This window comes from Streptopelia decaocto, assembly GCF_964273445.1.
Source record: "Streptopelia decaocto genome assembly, chromosome: Z".
NCBI lineage: Eukaryota > Metazoa > Chordata > Aves > Columbiformes > Columbidae > Streptopelia > Streptopelia decaocto.
In genome coordinates this window covers 20,126,276-20,151,314 of record NC_138657.1, presented here as the reverse complement: position 1 = coordinate 20,151,314, position 25,039 = coordinate 20,126,276, and the positions used below count along the sequence as shown (strand labels likewise).

The following is a 25,039-nucleotide window of genomic DNA, read 5'->3' as shown; positions in this document are numbered from 1 at the left end:
AGGATGTGCTTTAAAAAAAAATTTGCCCTGTGTGAAACCATATGTCACAAGGACCCCTAGTGCATAAGAGGTCTTTAGCAACAGGTCCACTACTGATCTGAAATATGTGAATTCACTGGAAATACACTTTTTTTTACACCATAGTCTAATTCTGTGCATTAAGAACCTCCTTGCACTCGACAAGCCAGAGCTCCCTTTCTGACCTGATGTATGAGAAGACACTGCAAACCTCTGGCACAGCCTGAGCAGGCTGAAAATTGTAAAGCAGATGCTGTGAGTTAACAAACTTGGGGAAAAAAATGTTTTGACATAGAAGAAGAAATAAAAAAGAAAAATTTACCAGTCAAGCAGACTAAGGGAGGCAAATTCTCTGCAGCAGCAACTCCAGAGTCAACTGGATTCAGTGGAATTATGCCAGCAAAGATTTTGGCCCTGTACATGCATTTCCTAGACAAAGCAAGTGTCTTTGTCATTCTGAGCTAAAAACATTTTCTAATGTGAACACTTTAGTTTGCAGTATCTTTGCCAGAATGGAAAAGGCTTCATCTCACTGTGGGTCTTGACCTCGTCCTCTGTCTGTCTGTCTCTCTTTCCCTTTGTCAAGGAAAAAAAAAAAAAAAAGGAAACAAACAAACAAAACAATAAAATAAAATAAACAAACAAAAACCCCCCACAAAACTCAAAGTAAACCAATTTCCTCAAGTCAAGTCTGCCTCCAACAGAATTCATTATTTATTTTTTAAATCCAGAAATGATTTCAGCTTGCACCCCAGGTGGGAAGTTACAAAAAGGGAACCAATTTGAAAGTTTGTCACAGTAGGCAGAACAGTCGCTTTGCAGCCCTTGCCTGGCTAAGGGTGCACTGCTTCACAGCTACACTGTAAAGTGTTAAAAATCCTCCCCACCCACCCCAGAATATATATATATGTATGTATAAAAAAAAATCCCCTGTCCACCTCTCAGTACAGAAAAGGACCTCATCACACTGCAAAAATAGCAGTACCCACTTTGGTCAATTAAAACAAACAAAAAAAGCATACATTATTCTTTTTTTTTTTTTTCCTTTTAAATCTGTGTACTTACCTATAATAACCAATGCAGCTAAAAGCACTACCTACATAGGCAAAACTTGGTATTGCATAATTCATATAAATTTGTATCCCCTCCCCCCAATATTAATTGGAAGATGAAAAACATGAAAGGTTAATAGAAAAAACACCAAAATACTGAAAATATTGCTGGTCGATTACAATTTTTAAGCGGCAACTATACACAGCCATGATATGCTTTATAAATGTGAGATAAAGGTATAACTGTCTAAAAAATCCATGATGTCACACTTTTTTCCCATCTGGAGTACAAAATATTTTGTCATAAAAATGGTAAAGATTTAAAATTATAATAAATGCAGCAAAACAAGTGTAGTGATGTCAATTTTTTTGTGTTTTTTTCTTTTTTTTTTTGTTTTTTTCCATTTTTTAGATTTCAAGGCAAGGCACGTAATGTGGACATTATATCTTCGTGCAAATTAGGATTACTGGAAAGAGTATTTTAATTACTTTTTTAAAGAGACATAGAGGCAAAATGTCTGCCCATGCACATTATATTTCTGTTAATATGTGAAAATTGTTGAACAAGGCTAACTTCTGAAAGCACCATGCAAGTATTCAGCACCCTGTAATTAGACTTACATTAAGAGTGCATTATTTAAATATAACATATCCCCATCCTGGTATTACCAGTTTGTAAACGGTGAGCTTTGCCCTTGTGGCATGGATTTGCCTGTCTCTTTGTCTCTATGATACAGGTTTTACAGAAATATGTATACCCTATGGGTTCTTGATGCAACCAGTAACTTTAAATAAATAAATCCTACCCCTCTGTGCGGGTAGCAGCTAAACCAACATAAGTGCTGTGTTTTAATTGATTTATTTTTCTCAAGGACATGATTTGTCTTGATTTAATGCCTTTTAATGCCCTCAAAAACTGAGGAGAAAAATAAGTTTGTTCAAAGTAATTTTTATTTCTATTTTTAATCCCCTCAATTTAGAGTCCAAGGGCTGAAGGACTTATAGTGATGACCCCTCAGATATGATTTTTAGATTGCACTTGCCTCTGTTAAGTGTTTCTTTAGTGGGAAAAATGTTCGCTTTTTTTCCTTTTCATTTTTACTGTTGCATGAGGAGATAACACTTTTACCTACATAGAGGCATTTCTTCCATAGAGCCTGTGTGTTCATACTGATTGAAAACTTCAAACTGCATAACACACTAGAAAAGGCTGAATTAAGGGCCAAAGTTTAATAAATCCATACTGATAACTAAAGGCTACAGAGCTTATTTTAAAACATTTAGAAATCAGAGTGTTTAGGAAATGGCTGGCTCACGGCCCTTATCATCCCGCAGCTCTGCTGCTGCTGCTTAGCCTTTGTTCTGTGAGATAACCAGGAATAGTGATCCCATGCGTAAACAACAAGAATACTAAACCAATAAAACTAGCTTATCATGCAAATATTAAGGCATCTAGAAAGTCAGTTAAAATATATTGTCAGAGACAGAACATCTATTTCCCAGCAGACTTCATATAACAAAGGCTACTTAGCAGGGGCTACATTCTACCCATCAGTGAAATATCTTCGACCCTTCGTATGTCATTTCAGTTTCAACCATAAGGGAATTATTGATTGTAAGAGCTGCAATTGCTGGTCTATTTTTTCTTCTTTCTTCAGTTTCCTTTCTCATCCTGTCTTCATTTCTATTTTTTTTTTTTTAATTTTTCTTTTTTTTTTTTTTTTTCCCTCAGTTGCTTGTTTCTGCTTGAAGGAAAGGCTCTCCAATTACGTTCAAACCATAATTTGGGACGTTTGTCGGCAGGATCGGTGTCCTATTTGATACTTGAAAAGGAACGAAGCTAGCCCAGGTACCAGGACTGTTGAAAAGGGGAAAGAGATAAGGAGAGAGAGAAAGAGAGAGAGAAAAAAAAATTAAACATGTTGCAAAAATTGTAACACAATTAATGTGCATCAGGGTTAAGCCAATATTCATTATTAATAGCACTACTTAAGAAATTACTTAAGAAACCAAATATGTGAATATTACTTGAGATTCCACTTCACAGTTTTCTTTGTGAAAGTATGACTTACTTGAAATAAAAATAATTGCATCGATCTCAGTTACAAGTAGTATTACTGCTGTCTTACACTAAGCGGCCTGCTTGTTTATCAAAATTTCAGAGGCAAATACATAGAGGAGACACAACTAAACCATACAAGTGACACTACATGACTCCACAGGTATTATTTAAGAGCTGCTGAAATGCACTATAGTGTACAGGTTTGCTCTTTTCAAGAACACATTATAAAGGTTTAGTGGTTAAGCTTCCCTTGTGATTTTCTGCCATCTTACAACCCAGCAGTTTACCTTGTCTCAGTCCTAAGACATGCCTCTGAGGTGCGTGAGTCCCCACAAGAACAGAGGACCTTTACTATTCAAAAAACCCGATGTTTTTACAGATTCTTCCTAAAAAGTATCAGTGCTTAAGGACCATTGGATAACACAGGACCCAGTCATGTTAACACTTGCAACCAAGGGTAGCTGTGAGTCAAGGGCAGCAGTGAGTACCATACATTTTTCAACAAATGTCTGAGAAGGAAAATATTTTCAAAGGCAATTCAATGACTTTGGAACTTAAGTCATCATTTCAGAAGCACTGTCACTGAGGAGTTTATGGGACAATGGCAATCACCCATATACCAGGCACCAACTAGCAGTAGGAAGCATACCCAACAGTATTTGCAGGATGGATACTCAAAGAGAGACCTCAGCTGTCTCTACTCAGGGCCCAGAGCAAACCCCGAGCAGCCTTTTCCTTAGACGTGTTTCTGGCAACCCAGAAATAACGGACTTTGGAGAAAGTCCCACCAAATTTATTCAGAAGAATAATGTCAGCAATCATGGCCAAAGAACTAACAGCAGAACTGGACACACAGCATGCAAACACATACTTCTCCGCATTTCATTGTATTGAGTTTTTCTCCACACTAAGTGTTTCCACACATACAACAACTTACTTGTGAATACACATTGGGATTGGACTGATAAACTGCATGATACCACATCTCAAGACTAGAACCTCCAACACATGATTTTTGGGTGATGGAAACTGGAAGGTTTTCTCCTTCTCTGTCTTAGGTCATCCCTCCACACTGCTCTCTCTTTGGATAAGCAGATATAGTTCTGTGGCATCGAGTGTAAAGAGGTAAACAGACCCTCTTTATCTGCTTTAAATGTGCATGAAATAACTATATTTCACTTGGTAGACCTATGTGATCCTTTCAGTTGATGCTGTACGAACATTAAAGAAAGAGGTCAACTTATTTTGTGAAAAGCAGGGGACATGTTCTGCAGGTCTTTTATATTAAAAATAATACAAGTAGTTACTGTCATTTACTCCTGTTTTATACCCTTTACCTCTCTAAATCTGCTAATTTACTATTTTGTTTCCAAATTATTAATTTCAGGTGTTCTGTTTTACACACAAAAAAGTGGAAAAAATTGCTGGCCTGCTTGTGGTAAAATTATAAAGTGAGGGTATATTCTTGAAAGTGACCTGAAAATCTGGCTAATTTTAACCTCTGCAGAAATTAAAAAAATCTCTATATATTTTCAAAATCTAAGATTAGCTAATATGTTTAATAAAAGAGGGTTTTTTTCTTCTTTTTCTTTTTTTTAATTCTACTGACTGTTAGAAATAAATTCTGTTGTTGGAGCAATAATGTATTTGAAATTCAAAAATAACTGCAAATCTTGAAATATACACAAATACTTAAACCCAGTTATGTATGAAAGCTTGTCCAATATGATCTGATGAAAAGCTCATTAAAAAAAAAAAAAAAATTCAATACCAGAATCTCATTTAAGAAGTTTATTTGTTTCAACTTATACTTCATCTTCCTTCACCATTTGTTTTAAATGCATTCCTTCCTCTTTGGATTTCAGTAAGGTTAAGAAGTAAATTCTGGAATAACAGACACAATGCAAATTGTTTCCAAGCACATGGATTTGTAAAATTAGGAACTAGTAATAAAAAACAAATTTTTTTTTAAATAAAAGCAGATTTGTTTTCTCAGGTTCTGTCCAAATACATGCTTTGCAGTGCACAGTTCTTTGCTGTCCTGTTACATGGGATTTACAGTGTTTGGTGACTTTAAACAAAACAGAACACGAACTAAAAGAACGTAAATTTTGTATGAGGTCAAGATGGTATTTAAATAATTTCTGCTGCAGAGGCTAAATACACATCTTCCAGGTTATCTTTCTGAAGATTTACAGTGCACTTCAGTAGTTGGATACATATATATGTGACTTTTTCCTTTGTTTTAAAGTTGACAAACTTCTAATGACTATGGCAGGTGAAGGAAAACAGTCAGTGCCAACAAAGAACAAATTACTACTTGTAGCATCTTTCTTATCTACAGCTTAATGTAGAAAACAAGCGACTTGATTTTGTGCAAAGTGCTCAATAAAAAGAAGTAGCAAGTGACTAACAGGGCTGTTGTTGCCGTATGACAATAATAATAATAGAGGTGCCTATTTAAACCTTTCAAGCTTCCCACCTTATATTACAGCCATGGTAAAAATGCTGATTGCAACAAATTTGTTAATGCTGCTTATGAATCCTCAGGGATAAATCTCTCATGTTAACACTGTGTAGGTCCCCCAGGAGTTTTGGAAGCCCCCGTAGTGCTGGAACAGAGCTTCCTGCTTCCTTCCCATCTGAGACAGTGGTGGAGGACAGCACAGTTGCGGTGCCACAACAGCTCCAGGTCCTCTGTGTGCGGGGATGGCAACACCGTCACCCGACACCTCTGGGGGACAGCTGGAGTCCCTGATCTACACACAGCCTGACTGACAAGCAGCTGGCCCTGCTGGCTGTGGAAAGGGTAGGCCATGCCCTCTGTTTGCTAGCACTTCCAAAGTCATGATAGTCAAGGCTTGACTTTTGGAATTAACCTTATGATACCATGGTTTGATGTAACTCTATCTCACACTACCCCAGTCACAATACAACCACCAGTCATGTTTACTGCAGAGAAAAGAGCAAACCTGAATGAAAGTTACTGAGACGAATAGCACTAATCACAGCACAAAGCTCTGAGAACAACTATGATACAAAAAAATAACTCAGGGTCTGCTAAGATGCATATGTATGGCTGTCTATCCAACATTCTCACATACTCCATTACATTTACAGTAAATTTAATTGAACTTTTAACTACTGTATCAGCCGCACCCTCCTCTGTAGCTGCCCAGTACTCCTGCATGCAGCCAGGCCACACTGACAGTCCAGAATGGCAAGATCCCCTACCAGCTTTCTCAAACCTGCCCTGAAGGGACTTACGTGAGCACCACAGAGCTTAGCTTCTGCCATGGAAACCAGCTACGGCTCTTCTGCAGAGTGACCCAGCAGAAGCAGCTGTTACTGCTGTCTGCAAAGCAAACTCTGCCCAGGGGCCCACATGGGTGGCAACAGCAGGAAAAGGGAAAACATCTTTACCTTCACCACACTGTCCAGCAGTTTGCGTAAGTCCCAGGTAAACTTCCAGCCCTTGGTTTCCCAAAAGCAGAGGCAATGCTCTGTGTCTGTTCACTAAGTGCCTCAACACAGGAGGAAAGCCAAAGCTCTTTCCACTGGCAAGCTGGTTGTCCTTGCAGAAGTTAATGAGATGTTCCTCCATCCATGTGGCTTCTCCTTCAGACAAAAAGGTTTTGTGTGTATGACTGGAATAACACAGATCTACCCCACTTCCTCTCACCTCTTGTGAGGAAACCTGTGAGCCCTGCTCTGACAGAGATTAGAATATAAACACCTGTCTCTTGGAACGTGAGACCTCCAAAAAAATGCTCTAGGCTGTTCTGAAGGAAATTACATGAGAAGCACCACCAGGTATTGCTATGAGATTCAGACTATGTAGCCTTTGTGAGAAAGGATATGGTCTGCAGGACGACCTTACTGAAGCATTATAACTCTAAGTAATTTCACTACCAGAAACAGTTTTCTCTCACTATAACTCAAATATCAAGTGTGTTATACAGTCATCAGTTTCCTTTCTATCTACAGCAAGTATAAAGTATTTATCTGTTCAAATGTAATAAAACAGCAACGGAAAATTCTGCAAGCATCCTACAGGGTTAACATTCTCCGTTACAGTTTCCATTACAGTTTTCACATGTTAATTCAATCAAGATTTCTGCCGTGATTTCCTCTTAAAGATAATAATTGCTGTTTCAAGAACCTCTGATTAAAATATTACTGGAATGGACCACAAGCAATGCTAACATTATATGTCTATATAGTCCGCTTTGGAGGTTATAATAACATAAGGAGTATAATAATGTTAAACAATTAACTAAATGCAATAAAAAATAAATCCAATCAGATCTAAGTAAAAATAAAGGATTTTAAGGTTCCTATTTTCCACCAGTTACTAACTCCTTTCTATTACAGCTTCAGAATTCTGTAAGCGTTTCACCATTTGGAAAAGTACAGTTTTTCCTTTGTGCAAATTTACTACCCTGTGCATGAACATACTAGCTTAGACAAGGCAGATCAGATGCCAAGTCAGCCTTTGGACAGAAAAGGTAGAAATGCCTTCAATATTGAGAGAAGTGGCACTAGCGAGTCACCGAACAAGATTCATATCTCTTGTACTAGGCAAGTGCTTGCCCACACAAGTACAAGGAGCTTTAGCATTTCAAATTCTTAAGATCATATGAACTTTGGAAATGTAATTGTGCTAACCTCAGTGCCCTGGCTAAATTCCCACTTGTGCATTTCTGCCAGAAAAATAACCACCCCTACAGCATCTACTTAATGCAGCGCTTCTGTTACCATTCCAAATTGGTATCTGTAGCTAAGCAGCTGCCAAATTTCACCTCTAAAGTGATCATTTACTTCAAGAGATATCTTAAGCATATCTCAGCTTAATTTAGGATGACTTTTATAGTCCACCGGGCACATACCACCCATCTAGCAGATGGAGGAATTAAAGACCTACTGATTAATGCCCAGAGGAGTGAAAAGCGAATTCTGCTGGAAGAATACTTATTTTATTCCCTGCAGACCAGGGAATAGTGTCACAAAAAAAAAAAAGGTACAGAAAGATCAGGAAGAGGCCACAGACCCCACAGACCCCATCACTAACAAAGAAAATCTACAGCAGAGGAAGGGCCCAGGGAAATGGTGGATGTCCATGCTGTGGTCTGGACCACGCATGCATGAGTGTTTGGTGCAGGGATAGGGCTAAAGAAGATTTGCAAATATGCAGGTGCACAGAGGGGGTTATGACCAAGTGAAGGGCTGCTTCCCATAGAGCCAAACCATAAAGAATGTGGGCTTGAGTTACCGGAGACCATTGGGTTGCCTATGAAAAACTGACTCTGCACTTTCCACGTCTGCAATGTTTGTTTCCCCAAATATTACCATGTCTAATTTTAATTGGTTAGATGTTACCTTGGCACTTCTGAAACAAAAAATGTGATTGAAAGTTTATTTATCAAATTAGCTTGCCTAAATAATAACACAAATAATCCTAAATGCACACACAAAACAAAAAGCAAAAACAAACAAAAAAACCCCACGCAAAACAACAGTGTAGTTTTACTGTTTCAAATGAAGGAGGTAAGATAATTAAGAACTAGAAAAACAGGGTAACCAAGGGGTTAAAGATACAGTTTACACTTGGGAATTCTCTGTAATATGCTCCTCCTTCCCTAGCAGTGCTGCCAAAAATCATCTGACAGGAAACATGAGATTAAGTTTGCCCTACCTAAGTGAACAAAGAGTACTCAGAACAGGCAACCAGTTCATTGCAGAGCGGGAACTTTTCTAATCTTGCTGGAATCTGCAGTACTGCTCAGAAAATATTACTGAAGTTGTTTTCTTTAACATCTTGCTTCTGGATTATCTCATTCATTTTGATCACACTGCAGTTCTTGCTGTTTCTCCCATAAAGTTTAACTTAAAGCTCCAAACATAATCATGTGGAAAATGGACATTATTGATTCCTATGGTCTATTGTTCCCCCATTCTAAGTCCCTGAAGTTCAAGTTCAATCTGGAATTACATCATGTCTGGTTTCTCCTGGTTACCAGACAGCTTGAGACGTGACCACAGCCACAGAAAAAACAAACAGCCTTCTTCACGCTTCTGCTCCCCTATCGATTCAAACATAAACTTTTTTTCTTTCTCTCAAGTATGCTTCAAGTATGGAGCATGGTTAATTTAGAGATTAAATTCCAAATTAGATTATCTAATGGCATCTTAATGGATTGCTGACCCATTTCCTGTGGGATGGCAGCATTCAAGTCTGGCTTGAATACAATTAATTTCTTAGGAAGTGTTCTGAAGATGTTTGCCTAGATGGAGAGGAAACATAATGTTCTGCACATCTTTCTGGATTACAGAGTTGGGTAAAACTATTAGAGTTAGCAATTTAAATTGATAAAGACCAGAAATCATCAGGTTTTCTCTATGTGAATATTTTTACAATCAGGATGCTTCAGGATTTTTTTTCTTAAATTATAATGAATTGATATTTAGATTCCAAAATATTGCCCAAGGGGCCTGGGGGGGATGGGAAGCTGGGGAGGGGGAGTGAGGGTATTGCTCTAACAGGTGTCTGTGTTTGCCAAAATGTGCTTGCCACAGCAATGCTGCTGACTGTGTTAGTCACACATAAGGTACAAGTTAAACACACACAAGGTACTGTGCTACAAAAGCAATGTGCACCCATTCTCAATTCCCCTCCTCCTTCTTTCACAAATCAGAGATTATCCCATTTGATTGCCTTATCAGCATTATTATCATAAACCCAGAGTGGTGCTAGGGGGAAAAAATGGTGCCTGGAAAGCTGAACACTCCTACAGCTAATGCTGAGAAGGAAATTCAGCACTCTGAGAACACAGCTTCCCTCAGCATCTCCAGGAACAAACCAGCTGTTGTGCTATGCTTATGTGTCAAGATAACAGACCGAAAGCAGGAAATACTAACCTATCGCATTTGCCTGTGTAGTGTAAATGTAATGCTAAAGTAACAGTTAACCTGTAAAACTAATACAAAAAGATAGTTAAAAAAATGAATATAAATAACAATAGTTGGGGATAAAAGTATATTTGTCAATAGCTAAGTTAAAATGTACACTTTGGCAATAAAAATTTGCTTACTGTCTGTGAAAGACTTGCAAATACTCAAAATGCTCTAAAAGAGAACCATCATGCCTGCTTTTATGAGTGGTCTTAATATCAATGGCACAAGTGGCTGGGATTCAGTTTAAAGCTCATGTTATCAGACTTATACACACACTTATCACTCTCACTCCTGTATTAAGTTTACTTGTTGCATACGCTTTTGCTCTCATGTAGTAGCTGGGACTGTATTTTCCTGATCGAGCCTTACAGATATTCACAGCTTGCCCTCATCCTCTCTCTTTAGGAGAATAGTTATTATCACAGAACTGTGATTATGGAAAAAAATAAGGGTTTGGTTTGGTTATATTTAAGCTATTCTGAGCATCTTCATAGTTACAGGAAAAATTTACCCAAGTGATCTTAATAGTACTTGAGAACTTAATTCTACTGATGTGCCTAAATGCTGTTCAAAGTTCAGCAGACATAATAAAATATATACCATAAATGCTGTAAGTAAGCAACAACAATAATGAAAAAAATGTAGAAGATTAGGGTATCAGGAGCAAAATAAAAAATTTCTACTTGCAAATACTTTACCAAATAATGGGTTTTTTTTTCCCTCTTTTTTTTTAGAATGCTCACGAGTACAGAATGTTTTACATAAGTATTTCCTTTAAAGATACTACAATATTTAATTCAGCTAAGCAAAGAATTAATCAGTTATTAGTATCACTATTCCTTGAAGGTCTTCTGGTTTTGAAGAAAATTGTACATCAATGACTTAAAGTTTTGTGGGGTGTTTTGTTTTGTTTTGTTTGTCTTGTACTATCCATATTCTCTCTTTTTTTTTTTTCCCCCCAAAATTCAGTCTTTTGCATATGGACTACTACTGTGTCATACCTTGGACTTCAAATGCCAACAGATATATCATTCTATAGGGAAAGAAAACCCCAGAAAACATATTTTGAAATCTATGTATCATGTTTTGAAACCTATATATTGTATCTACTATCAGGTATGACAAGCAGCTACTAATAAGGCAAAGAAGATAGAAATAACAGAGGTTTCTCACAAATCATGTTCACCAAGTTTCCAAAGTGTGGTTCACCAACAGAGGTCTGTGACAAAGCTTTCAGCTTGGCCACCTCTGCTACCTGATTTCTGCAGAGGCGGGACAGCTAACACTGAGGAACTGTGAACTTTATCTTCTTGAAGTTAAAGATATTTCTGAAAAATCAGTATTCTTGAAATAACCACAAAAGTCTGCTGTAAAAAGTCAGATCAAATACCATCACAATAATCACTGCAGATCTGAAGAAGTCACAGAATCATTTAACAAACCATTTTGGAATAAATTTTACTATATGGACTAGAGTATATTTCTTTGCCAACAAGGAACAATTCCTCTTGCAATACATTCTTTTTTTTTTAGTGTTAGTTTTAGTGTTAGAATGGATCACTGCTCCTTAGCCTCCACAAGTATCATTTCTCTTCTTAGATCCTTACCTACATAGGATTTGAAGAATGTTGTATGCCAAATCCAAATCCTAAAAGCCATCTAGTAAGAGAAAAGTAACAGTTTGTTTCTTTGTCCTCCAAGGTTGTCCTTAATTCAAGGACAAGTATGCATAGCCAGGGCCTATAAAGAGCTGTCCATGGCAGAATTTGTGCCCAGGCTCATCTGGCAACACTTTGTATGTTGTCAGGGCCAAAGAAGCAGGCAGCATTCTCAGAGCTACCAGCCAGGCATTTTTTGTTTATAAAGGTGAGTGGATCATGCACCGTGCTTGTATTCATCACCAATGTTTCCTTGGTCATCACCTAGAAATCTCTTTCCTCCTTTTTCTTTCTTTAGAAAATTCAATTCAGCAAACACTGGCATAGTGCTTCAGCTGGTATAAACTGGCATTGCTTTACAGGGTGCTCGAGGGATGGCTGATTGAAATCATTGAAGGAGATATTCCTAGATAGGCAGTGTGATATAATTTCGTAATGCCTGTCAATGCCCTAATGCCCTGAAAAAGCAACACCCTTTGTAATGGGAGTGTAAAACACACTCTCTGGGCTATACTAGTTCAGTTTGGATTCACTCTTGGCAGTACATTGAAAACTGGGAATTACTGCATGATGGGGATTTATAATGTGAATCACAGTCCTTGAGGAGATGAATCCATTAGCAAATTTTCCATTGTGCCATTTAATCTATAAGGGAAAAAAATGATAAGACCTTGCTTTTCCACCACATTTCTTTCAGATTTTAAATACTATTGGAGAAAAATTGTAAAAAGGAAAAGTGAAGCAAAAATATTCAAGACATTTAAACTTCTTATTTATAAATGGCACCAATTCTCAAATTCCATAATCACCCTTCCAGTTTAATAGTCAAAACCCCCAAACCTTCTAGCAATCCATAGTACAATACAGTGCATCAAAAGGCATTTTGTACATAATACATATACACACTCACACACACACACAAACTATTCCAAAATATGTATACTTTCATGTGCACACAAATGTCCAAGAGGTATTTAAAATTTTGAGAGAGAGTAGCTAGTACTTCACCTGACAGGGTCCCAACCTGCAGGCTTTACATGTACAACCCCCATTAAGTGCTGAGTGTTGCAGATAATCCTGCACATGAAAAAGGGGAAAACTGATGTAGCATGGATATGTTGATTTCTTTACATACCTATTTAGACACACACACCTCTCTATTACTGTAATTCATCAAGATATGTAAAAGATAATAATGAGTAATTTGTTAATGTACCAAAGGTTAATGGGGTTTATTGTGTTTGCCTTTTTTTCATACAAAAAGAAACTCTCTTTTGTGTAAATCACTCCTAATTATTCTGTTATTTAGTTGAGAAATAAGATGGTTTACATCTTACCTTCATGCACATGTTGGTGACTTAAATCTACACCAGCCGATTAGTCAGAAAAGTCTCTATGAATAGTATGCTTATTCATTGTCCAAAACCACCACCACCTCAGACATCTATGATTATACTAATCTATACCTCTAACAACACAATTTTCTTTGTGTTAACCACTAAGCCCCCAAAATATGACCTTTAATTCTGCAAACAACATTTTCATTTTTAAAGCCTAAGATCAGTATTCCCTTAAACTTGCAAACCCTTTGCATCTGACAGCACAGCATTGTCATTCCAGGTGCTTAATTAAGGTAGTTTTGAAATTCAGCTTATACTAAAAATAACCAGAATGCATATGGGAAAAATGTTATATGAGTGTTTTAATCAAATGCTGTCACATATAATCCTCTGGAGGCCTGTTAAAACAGATACTGTAGCTCAATGCAACTTTTTTAGAGGTGGTGTAGGGGTGGAAATAATTAAAATGTTACCTTTGCCAAGTAATTCCCAATGTATCCTCACTGGCACTGGGGTATAAATGCCTGCCGTTTTGATTCATGGTCCAGTCACAAATTCTCAGCTGTCAATTGAAACCTAGCAGTCAGATATGGATCGAGCAGTACTACAGTTTTTAGTATTTAAATGAATACATGCAAACTAGTACTGTACATAGCAAAAGCCTTACTTTCCCAAGAAGCAACTCTAAAAAATAAAATAAAATTTAAAAAACAAAGAAAAATAACGTATTCTGAGAAATATAAGCCTATAGATTTGCTTAAGATAATGCTACTTTAATATGCTTCTCTATTAATAAAGCATAAAAGAGTAACTAGTGTTTAGCACATAACAATTAGCCATCATTAGATTACAAACTAAGCTGAAATAAAAGGAAATGTTAATATTCAATAGTTAGATACTTTAAGAAAGGAAATAAAAATGCTGTTTTGTCTAAGCAATGCTCTATATAATGTGTAATGAGATCAAATATCATAAATATCTTGTAACATGCATTTTGTGAAACATAGAAGACATGCAATTTATAGAAAATTTGCCCAAATTAAACATACTGTATGCCCTTATCTTGCTATTTAAGAAGGGTAAAGGTATTTTAATCTAGTGTTACTGAAAGTGGTATTACTTAGCAAGAGGTGATAAAATAATCTAAACTTGTTTTAGACTCTGAATAATTGCATTTAAAATACTTTATTGCATTTTAATGTAACGAGGAATGTACTAAATGTTAGCTGAAACAAATTCTTCCTTGAACTTCAAATCATCAGTTCTGCTTTCATGGGATTGTTCAAGCAACCCTCTATAGCTTTGTTCATTTTACAGCTGCCCTATAGTGTCAGCAGTTTTATTGAAAATATATACTGCTATTTTTAAGAAAGTGAACTTATCTGTCTTGCGAAGAAAACATATATTTCAACCTCTGTATTGTCACGGGATATATAAATTGCTGCACCATTATATGTGATACAGCACTCTGATTTTAATATAGTGTTGCTGAGTTTAATTGCATTCAATTCATTCTCAATCCATGCTCACAGTCTTTAGATAGTGCAGGCTACAGCAAACAAACAACAATAAACTGTATTCACAGGAGCACAATTAATTGCAGTCTTTTCCTGAAAAATACAAATGCTGAGGACAAGACAGTATTGCAAAGCTGACCCTGTCTGGCTGTTAGACTCATAAGCTTCCTGCTGTTAAGGTCTGAGAAATGGAAATGTTAGTCTCTGATGTTTTCATAGGGATTGTTTCTTGTTTGTTATCTAAAGAACTCCAAGGGACCTTCTAAAGGCCATTAAAAGCATGACTAAACCACATGAAATTAACCAGAAAAGGAAACATGCAGTCAAAAAGTTTGCTAGAGGTAACTGTGAATAATACATTGAATATGTTTAAAGAAAGGGGTAAGTAAATATTTAGTTTAGTTGCTATACAAAACAGTATCATAAACCTGATTTTAATATTGAAGACATAGTAAAATATGTCAGCTCAGTTACTCAGTGTACAGTAGATGTATTTTTTGTAACAATCTTTAAGAATGCCAGCATCTTCCTTACAGATGCATATCTTAGAGCTTTATAGCTTAGCTATAAAAACTCCATTCCAGCTGAAACACAAGACTGAAAGGTTAAACCCCCCTCTTTTCTTCTTTCACAAAACATAAAATCTATGAATAAAAGCCCTTTGGCTGATTAGAACCATAAAAATACTAAAATCCCAAACTTAATGTTACCAAATGATTTTATGCACTTAGGTCTAGCTCAAAAATCTGGCAAGCACTTAGCTTACTATAGAACTTGATTGCATTTGCCATTTGGGGAAAACAGTAAGGGATTGATACGTTACATTTTAATAAATGAGTTTCTGCACTAAATCATTATTTTCTTCCCACAGTCTGTATGGAAACCTATCACATGTACAGTTAATGTGTTAAATTTATCATTAAGAAAGCTTCAAAAGAGCTTTTCAAACCCATTTCATAAATGCTAGCAATGACATACATGACATATATAGTTACACATATATTAATACATATACATCTAAATACAGTAATGGTAATAATAGAGCATGTGCATTTTATATATATGCTGTAGACACAGGCACATCTATAGGAAGATACATGCTACACCACATTTATACTTAGTGTAAGCTGTAGTGCTATTCACTGCACTGACTGTGCCATAACTGTGGTACTGACAACATCCTGAAGAACTGCAGGTATGAATGACAACAGGTTCTGTGGTTAAACCCAGGACTGCAACAGCTGTGCTGAAAAACACCTTCCCAATGTTAAAAACTACTGCTCCACACTCCTCAGAAAGCTCAGGTAGCTGCCATGTTGTCTTTGAAAACTAACCTGCCAGAAAAATGTGTTGTTTTTTTTTTTTTCTCCCTCATATTAAATTCCTTCTCTCAAATCACTTCTGCTTAGAGATCAGGGTGTCTAAGACATAGAAGTATATTTTTGAAAGTATGTAGAAATATAACTTCTGAAGTCTGACTTTGCATCCCTTACATGTGTTGAGTGCTTTCCGGGTTAAAAGGCTGGAGAATCCTAAAAGAGCTCTACAAGCTCTGGTTCCTTTTGATGGAAGATGTCTGTTCAAAGCAGCAGGAATGCTGCCTTTGAAGGATGTCCAGACAGCCCTGTAGAGAAAGCCTGGGGGCACAGACCTGACATGAGTACCAAGCTTTGGAAGGAGGTAGGGCAATTCAGTACAGTACTTTGAGTGCTATATGTTGTCTGGAGTCACGCTGAAAGCCTTCTGGCTAGTCCTCAGAGTAACTTAAGTGAACTCAAGAAGGACTTGAGAAACAGTCCTTATGAGACTTTTAATAAATGCTGAAAAAATAACTTTCTGAAAAATATGCTATGAATGCAAAATAAATGACCTGATTTGGTATGTGACATGGTGAAAAGTCTTTCCTAGAAGCATGTTGGACTGGCCTTCTCTTCAGTCCTATGGCTTCATCATTTTCAGCAAGGCAAGACACATAACTCTGACAATACCTTCCATCCTTAAAACATTATGAGTTATTTTATTTATCTCTCACCTAACCACACACAAAAAGAACATGGGTCTGTATTCAGAAGCAGAAAAGGATGCCCAGCCTTGCAGCAGATGGGGAAACCCCAGAGGCAGCCCAGCCATTTCCTGGCAGCAGTCTCCTACCCCTGTGAGATGTCCTCACTGCTACGCTCATGAAGTAGCAGAGAGCACAAAGCCTACTCCAAGTGCCTCTCCAGGAGGGCAGCACAACCTCCTTGCCCAACTCAGCTGTGTCATGGTAAGGGGTGGAAGGTCCAGGCAGAAGCAGAGCAGTAGACCAAGTAAATGCTTCCCCTAGGTATTCCACCTGACCGAAAGTCATCCACCTCCTTGCTCTTGTTCTGCCCACTGACAAATGCCAGGAGAGTGATTTTGGTTTGTACTTTCCAGTGTTGTTCCAACAAATAGCTAGATTTCACTACAGCTGCCTTTTCAATTTAAACTGGGCACCTTCCAAGCACAACCATCCTGCAGAGTTTTAAGTATGTGTCCTGGTTTTGTTAAAAAACAAGTTTCTCTTTTAGTGAATTTGCCTGTCAGCTAAAGCTTTCATATTAGCTGCATTTTCCTGGAGAAACAGATACATGTTTTGGTAAACGTAGCAATGAAATGCGAAGTTATTGATAAGCATGGACGGACATCTTCCAAGAGAGGCAATGAGAAACAGGTGACCAAGAAACTGACCAACTGTGTATAACATTCCATTCATGTGAATACTTCATATAAAAGTGGGAGATCATGAGGATCTCGTCCCTTTTTGCCCTTTTGCTTATGGCCGACGTTAGGAGAGGACCTTGCTAGTCATACCTGCAAACTGAGGCCTAGTGAGAGACTGAATCCAGCTCCAATCGGCTACAGAGTCCAGTCCAGGACTTTGGGTGCCAGCTCTGCAGTTGCTGAGACTTTCAGGATTGGTTTTGTGTATTTTGTATTATTTTCTCTATTCTTATTAGTAGCATTAGCAAAACATTTTTAATTTTTCCAACTCTCTTCTCTCTGTCCTTCTTTCCCTCCCGATCGCCTGTCCTGAGTGGGAAGGGAGGAGATGGAGGGGCAAAAGGGGGAAGCGGGGGAGAAGATTAACAATACATCTGCCAGGGTTTTATTGTCTCCCCGCAACCAAAACCCTCAACAGTATGCAAATCCTATGTACATTAAAAACCTATAGTCAACAGCTCAATCTCTAATCACAGTCTGAATAATTTTTATGGGTTAATATTTAAGCAGGTGCTGTATTCTATGTAAAGAGTGGCTGTTTAAGACTAACATGCATTTCAAGCTTCTGTAATGGCTAGTGAAAGCAGATACATATTCTGGAAAGTGTAATAGAAGACTGTGCTATAGCTTCTGTTAGTTGAGAAAAGCCCATAAAACTTAACATTTGCATATTGTCATTGTTTTGACTGAAACTTCCTTTAAATGTGTTTCCTTTCCAGCAAGTATATGTGAAAGGTGACCTCTTATCCATTTACATACCTCCCTGGTGGTCATATGACTCAGTTTTACGTCAAACTGTCAATTATGATAAGGGATACAATAAGAACAGTCTAAGTGTTGATAACCTGTTTCCTGGTTTTACTGAGAAGTTCTGTTTAAGAGTCCACTTGTGTTCTTCTTTCAGCCTTCTGCTGAAAGCAAAAGCAACATCCACCCAAAACATTTTGCAAACATATACTCTGTTCAGTGGGCATTTAAGTTTACAATTTCCATGATGAATAGTAAGAAGAGAACTCCATTTTGAACTGTTGTGATTCAGTAACTAAAGGATGCATCTGGTCAGATCAACTTCCTACCGAAGAGGCCGGACAGTGTGGTGTGTAGGAAGTAAAAAGCAATCTACAATTTTCTGATTTTGCATTTTAGAGACATGAAGTGTTTCTTACTACCACGTACATGGCAAGTGTCTCATTCAAATGTCAAAGATGTGTGAAAATCATGCATACCACACACCACATCCAGAAAGTACAAGCTCTAGTAAAAACCACGCTAGTGTATTAGTGTAAAGACTGGAAGAGTTCACTAGCTCCTCAGTAACTGGGCCAGCATTAGTTAACACAGTTTGCTGCAACAGACATGAAAGCTCTAGAGGTCATTGTCTTCACAGACCTGAACAGCTATCCTGTTTACTTATATTTTCTAATTAAAAACAGAATCACCCATGCAATGTTTGAAGGTGCATTAAAGCTAAATGGACAAGAAAGAAAAGCTGTCAGTTATTTCACTCATTCCAACAGAAATCTTATTATTTGTTAAACCATTAATCTGTATTTGCAGTGAATACAGATGTCTATCTATCCATCCATCTATCTTTTTATGTTTTACACAAGTGCATGATTAGTAGTTCTGGTAATATTCTAGCTTTATTGCCAGAAACAACGTCAACCTGTCTCTTAAGTTGCTGTCATTTCAGGAACATAATAAATTCATGAATCTGAGACCAGTAACACAAGGAGGCTACAGAACTGTTGTTACATAACCATGAGAATTCTGATTATTAAGCCTTTATACTGAACTAATGATCTCTCCATTAAAATTATTTAGCCAAAAGAATGAAGACACAACTAGAATCTGACAAGGGACTGTGTCTACTTGTAGAAGATTGAACTGACTGAGCTGCCTCAACTTCTTGCTTTTTTCCTATAGTCTGGGCTTAAAAAGCACAAACCTTCAGTAGCTGTACATCAGAGAAAAAAGGGGAGGGGAAGGTGCTCCAATATAATTGCGAAAATATCCAATCTTTTATATGCATAAATCATTTAAAATATTTCCCAGCACAGATTATGAGCACCAAGTTCTAGATCTGACTTCCTAAAATAACCCCACCAACCACCAATAGTAAAATTAAAACAAAAATCACTCAGGTACCAGCTCTTAACACTTCCCTTGCTCCTTCCTATGGTTCCCTCCCTGCAGTTACGTTATCAATTCTTAACAACTCTCCAAAGCTGATGCTGAATGAAGAAAAGCAAAAACACTGGTCATTAAGAATTTGTAACAGACAGTTAGGGGGGAGCTGACATACCTTTTTTTACAACAAAATAATCAGATACATGTGACTTTTTAGATGCCACTGAGGCAAGAGATGTCTTTTGTTACTGTTTATGTCACAGTATAGAAATGCCTGGAATTTCAAGGCAGGTAACAGGAAGACCCAGCAGTAATTATAGCAGAAAGTGGAGTGCAAATTTAAAACTCCTCTTTAGAACCTTGTCTTCCTATCAATGTAGAATGCTAAGTAAAGCATGTAACAGCATCTTTTTCATAGTATCTAGACCAATAAAAGCAAATAAATCACTCCCATTGGTGCTAGCTAGCACTGTCTTTCAAAGTTGTATTCAGTGCTTCCCATCTAAAGGTGAGTATTCTAGGTAAATTGTGCTATAAGTTGTGTACTAGAAGTTCTAGCAAACCATCACTTTGTCAAAAGACTCCATGTAAAGGCATGTTGCAAAATAAACGTGAAACTTTTAAATTTATTGTGGTTTCTGTACTTTAAACAGGCTATATAATAATTCTTTTTAACAACAACAAAAAGTATTCAACAGTACACACCAAAGACTCCTCCAATAAAGTGAAAAATGTACCAGTGACAATATTTATTCTTGAGGGGTCAATGTGCATTACAGGGCATGGTGAATATTTAAAAGACCTCTCTGGAACTAAAACCATTGGTTTTCTAATTTAGAATTTCTCTCCACTAATACAAAATGATTGATTGCTTTTATTTCATGTACCCCTTGATTTTTCTTTTCATTCATCATGGGCTGCTTTAAACCAAATGCATTTAAAATCTGCCACAAGAAGAGTGGTCTCTTTTAAATTGTTGTAAAGTAATGAAAGGACATAGTAAATCAATCTCATTTCTGCCTTACTATAGGACAACCTTTGCTCTATGAAAGTTATTTAGACAATCTCAGTGCTCCACCTCATTTTCTGGGTAATGTAAATGGTGTTATCTCAGAGATATTTTTAGGATTTCAGTGAGTTAAGTAAATTAATTTATTAGAAACTTATATATATGCACTTATATATTTGTATTTTTCCACCTGAAAAGCTTTGTTGTTAAAGTATTCTGTTCTTTCAAATGGTTTCAGTGGTACATACACACTCCCCAAACACACTCAGACAAGCATACACATACATCCATTGCAAAATTTAGAAAAGAATAGAGAATTCATAGCAAAAATGACACCCTGACACAATTTTTAAATTTACTATATGTCTTATTGGTCTTCAGTTGATGCTATGGAATTAATATAATGAGCCTACAAGTAATATAATTGAGAAGTAAAAAACATTGGTTTCACGGTGGCACTGAAGAATTTTTCTGTTTACCAAGTGCATGTGAGACCTAATTTATTTTCCTCTTCCCCCTAAGCTATCTGGCCACACACTTTACCATGAAAGGGAGTATAAGACACAGTGCATGGAAACACCAAAGACCGTGATGACCCTTGAGATCCCTCTCACATTTCTGTTCCTATGACACTGCTGAAATCTCTGAGTATATTTCCATCTACACAAAGACAAACTTATATATAAGATGCATGAAATAAGCAGTATATGATTTACCTATCATAAACTCAGCCAAGAGAAAATTGGTGCTGACATTACCCTCTGGCATATGACAAGAAGTTTGTAATGCTTTCAATTAATTTGAAAGAAGGTGGACTTGTCTTAAGCAGTAGAAAATTTGCTGAAAAAAATAGTGGAAAAAAACTGTTGCACATCCCAAAATCAATTGGATGTCAGAGACTTTTCAAAGGATGCTATGTAAAACTTCATACAAAAAGAAATCCAGGAATTACATGCATTGTGTTTAAAAGAGAGATGCTGTGTGTGCTATAAAATACAAAATCACATACTGTACATCTTTCAGAAACAACCATGTTATAGTAATAACAACACATTTCATAATATAACAAAAACAAACAGAAAAAAAAAAGGCAGTACACCAGTATACCAGAAAATTTACTGAAAAATTAATGGTTGGCAAAAGTGCTTATTGTAATTTGGTATTTATACAGAAGTGTACAGTAGGCCCTTCTGGTTAAGAAAAAGTTGGTAAAGCATCAACTACCTTGAATAAATGATCATCTTTATGACTTTCTCTGAGCTTTGCATGTGATGGGACATATGTCACCTTGCCTCGTGAGCAGGTAGGGACAGAGAGTTCTAGATGAAGCTATATATATATATATATATATATGTGTGTATCTCAACAAACACAGAACAGGTAGGTTTTACTGAAAAATGAAACAGGCAGGTGTACCGTTAACAGGAACCTAAACCTGAGGAAAAAAATACAGTCCAATAAATACCAAGGACCATTTAACAACCCTTTTCTTACTGCCACATTCAGCTTTTTTCCTTGTAACATTTTCATGCTGTTAATTTCAAAATCCTCAACTGTTAAGATCTAGATGCAACACAAGCACATATCATAAAATATGTTAAAGTTTTAAAAGGTCTGAATTTATTCCATTTACTAACAATGTAGAATTTCTGTGTATGCATGGCCTTGCTACTGACTGCAGCTAATTTTTTTGTAAGTCATCATTAATCTCAGCTGTATATTTTCACAGTTTGGGTAAACATTTCATTTGCATTAAATTTACAGCATTAATGAGATGTGAAATTTAAAATGCTACTTGAAATATAAATGAGGTAAGAAACTAGACCAAAAACATGGTTTTATCACATTTGAAATCAGCAGACCAATTTAAACCTATTAAACTGGAAACGATCATGTGTTACATTGAAAATTTGGTTTTCTAATTCATCTTATAGAACTAAAATGAAGAAATGTAGGCTTAAACATCTGGGGAAAAATAGCTTGAAAATAATAAGCTGGACTTTTTGCTTTGGTAATTTTGCTTATTTTTTTAAACTGATTTTGAAATGAGTATTTGTTCCTTATACATCTCATTCTTTTTCCTAAAATCATATTAAAGATTACACGTATGAGCTCTTGAAAAACAAAATAATTGAAAGAAATATTATTAGAATTTCCTTATGGTGGCACAAATCTAAGACATAAAGCATATGCTAAATTGAAGTTTCTTAAAGGGTTCATTTTTCTTTTGAGTAAACTTCATCTTCAGAAGACAAATACTGAAAGCCTTAGGATCCCAGTCTAATCCAAGATAACAGTGGCAGCATGTATAAGGTAATATCACAAAATCTTCTCTATATCATTACACCTATGTGAAACTTGCCCACCTGTTGCTGGTGTAGGAAGGATGGGTCTCTTGGGCTTAGTCCCACATATCGATTGGCTTGGGATGTGCCTGAGGCTGTGTAGGCTGATTAAGGAAGAACAAAACAGATTGATAAAAATACCAACCTATTATAACTATTACCCTGTGCAGGTACATTACAAATATGAGAGATCCAGAGTTATGACTTTGCAGTGTATAGGATGTGTCTGTGGTGGTTTTCCTTTATTTGAACTTTAATAGAAAAAATTGACCCAATTTGGAAAAGCACGTGTAAACTCCTATAAACTTCAATGGAAGCAGCAAGTGTAAATCATAATGATGTCTTTGAAGGAATCACAAGCCTGATTCTCATTTGCATTACACCAAACTGAGGCACCAGTGTAATCACTGGTATTAAAATCTTAAGAGAAAATATTAGTGTACACTTATTCTTATAGGTGTGAAGGCCCATCACAAAACTGTAAAAGAACAACAAAAACTGGAAACAAAAGTTCAGTCTATCTACATGGCATGAAATAAATCTTTATAGGCCTTTTCAAACAGGTTGTAATCTGATTAGTATTTTCGGGAGAAAGGAGCTAATTTTTACTGTGCAATATAATATTAAATATTCAACTCCCCTACACATCAAGAAACAACATTCTCCCAGGGGGACAATTTAAGGAAGTCTCTCACTGTCTGCTACAGAACATTAAAGCAATCCATTTCTGAGGAGAAAGGGAATGATAGACAATGCTGAGATTAGTTACAGGATATGGAGCATTCACCTGTAGGTCACATTCCTGTCTGGTCTCTGTCAGTAATCCCTGAAAGCCATTACTCTCTCATGGCTTTTGGTGGCACCTATGAAATGAGGTTATGGTCAAACTCCACTTCCCAGAGTGGAAATGCCCACACTGCAACTTGCAGCATCACAACTTGCTGCAGACAAAACAAAACTACTAAACTTTTCTCATAGCTATCACAGTCATTATTTGGACTTAGTTTGAGAACAAGAGATAACACCCCAGCACAGAGTTAATGTTTTTAATTGCTCTGGTCTGGATATTCTGAGCACTCTGCCCACAAGTGTGAGGCATCGAGGAAGGGGGGCATGAGTTTAACTGACATCCAGACTGATCAATTAGAGTATCCCATCCCATTAGCATTATGCTTCAGATATAAGGAGAGTCAGGAGCTTCCAGTCTCTCTCTTGCTCTCTCACTCTTTTAGGCATTCTCACTCTTGCTTGCTCTGGGGCACAGCTGGGGGAGTTTGTTCGGGACATTTAGTTTGGCCTTTTCCCTTTTTGCAGAGGCCTCTGAGCCTTTCGGTCTTTATCCTCTTTCCTCCCTCTTTGGGATCAGCTTTGGAACCAAGCGTGATTTCCTGAGACTGGCTCCTCAGCATGTTCCTGAGGAATTGCCTTGAGTATCTTTTATTTCTGTTTTATATATATATTTACTAGTAGCGTATTAGTATTTTGTTATTTTATTAAACTGTGTTTATTTCAATCCAAGTTTCTCCCTTCCCTTTCAATTCTCTCCCCTGTTTGGGGGAGGGGAGGGGGTGAGTGAGCGGCTATTGTGGTTGTATTGCTAGCTTGGGTTAAACCATAACATACAGTAAACACATTTTACTGAAAAACTATGATTAAAATTAATCAGTTATTAGAAGGAAATTATGGTGGAAGCCAAAGGGTTCCCCAAATACTGTCAAAGCTAGCTCTGTTCTTTCTCATTCAAAACAATTCTGCTATTGCACTTGAGAATGAAGAGTAGTGCTATTCACTTGCCATTTTATTATCATCAGACTGAATAATAATAATAATAACTTGTTGGCTAAGCATTTGTTTCATATATATATATATATACACACACACATATATATACACTATATATATTTTTTTTTGAACAAAACAATCAGGTTTTGCAAATAAAAGTAAAACTATGCCTTAAAATACATTTAGCCTTGATTTTTCCCATTAAGCTAACAGTACTTTGTGTGTCAGGTCTATTATGACTGAAAATACAGTTTATTGTACTCATATATAATTTATATATCAGCAGGACATGATCCTTCATTTTTTGCTATTTTCTTCATCAACAAGCTATGTCCCTTCACTTTTTTTGCTCTTACAGTTACCAATTCAGTTTCAAAAAGCTTTACCAAGCAGATAGGCTACTGCACTGCTCTGAACATGTAGCATT

At 36.8% G+C, this 25,039-nt stretch overlaps 1 protein-coding gene across 5 annotated transcripts in view; it reads right to left on the bottom strand.

The window, feature by feature from the left end:
- Positions 1 to 2,751: 2,751 nt before the first annotated feature.
- NFIB (nuclear factor I B) overlaps positions 2,752 to 25,039 on the bottom strand; it is a 170,802-nt gene continuing 148,514 nt past the window's right edge. For 2 of the 5 annotated variants that reach the window (XM_082074131.1, XM_082074132.1), the window contains exons 10-12: positions 22,852 to 22,934; positions 13,558 to 13,646; positions 2,752 to 2,928 (exon numbers count right to left, since the gene is read on the bottom strand). In XM_082074131.1, coding sequence (XP_081930257.1) covers positions 2,799 to 2,928; positions 13,558 to 13,646; positions 22,852 to 22,934 — 302 coding nt within the window. In that variant the 3' untranslated portion in view covers positions 2,752 to 2,798. The remainder of the gene's footprint in view (positions 2,929 to 13,557; positions 13,647 to 22,851; positions 22,935 to 25,039) is intronic. The other 3 variants (XM_082074133.1, XM_082074134.1, XM_082074135.1) reach the window with 2 other exon arrangements.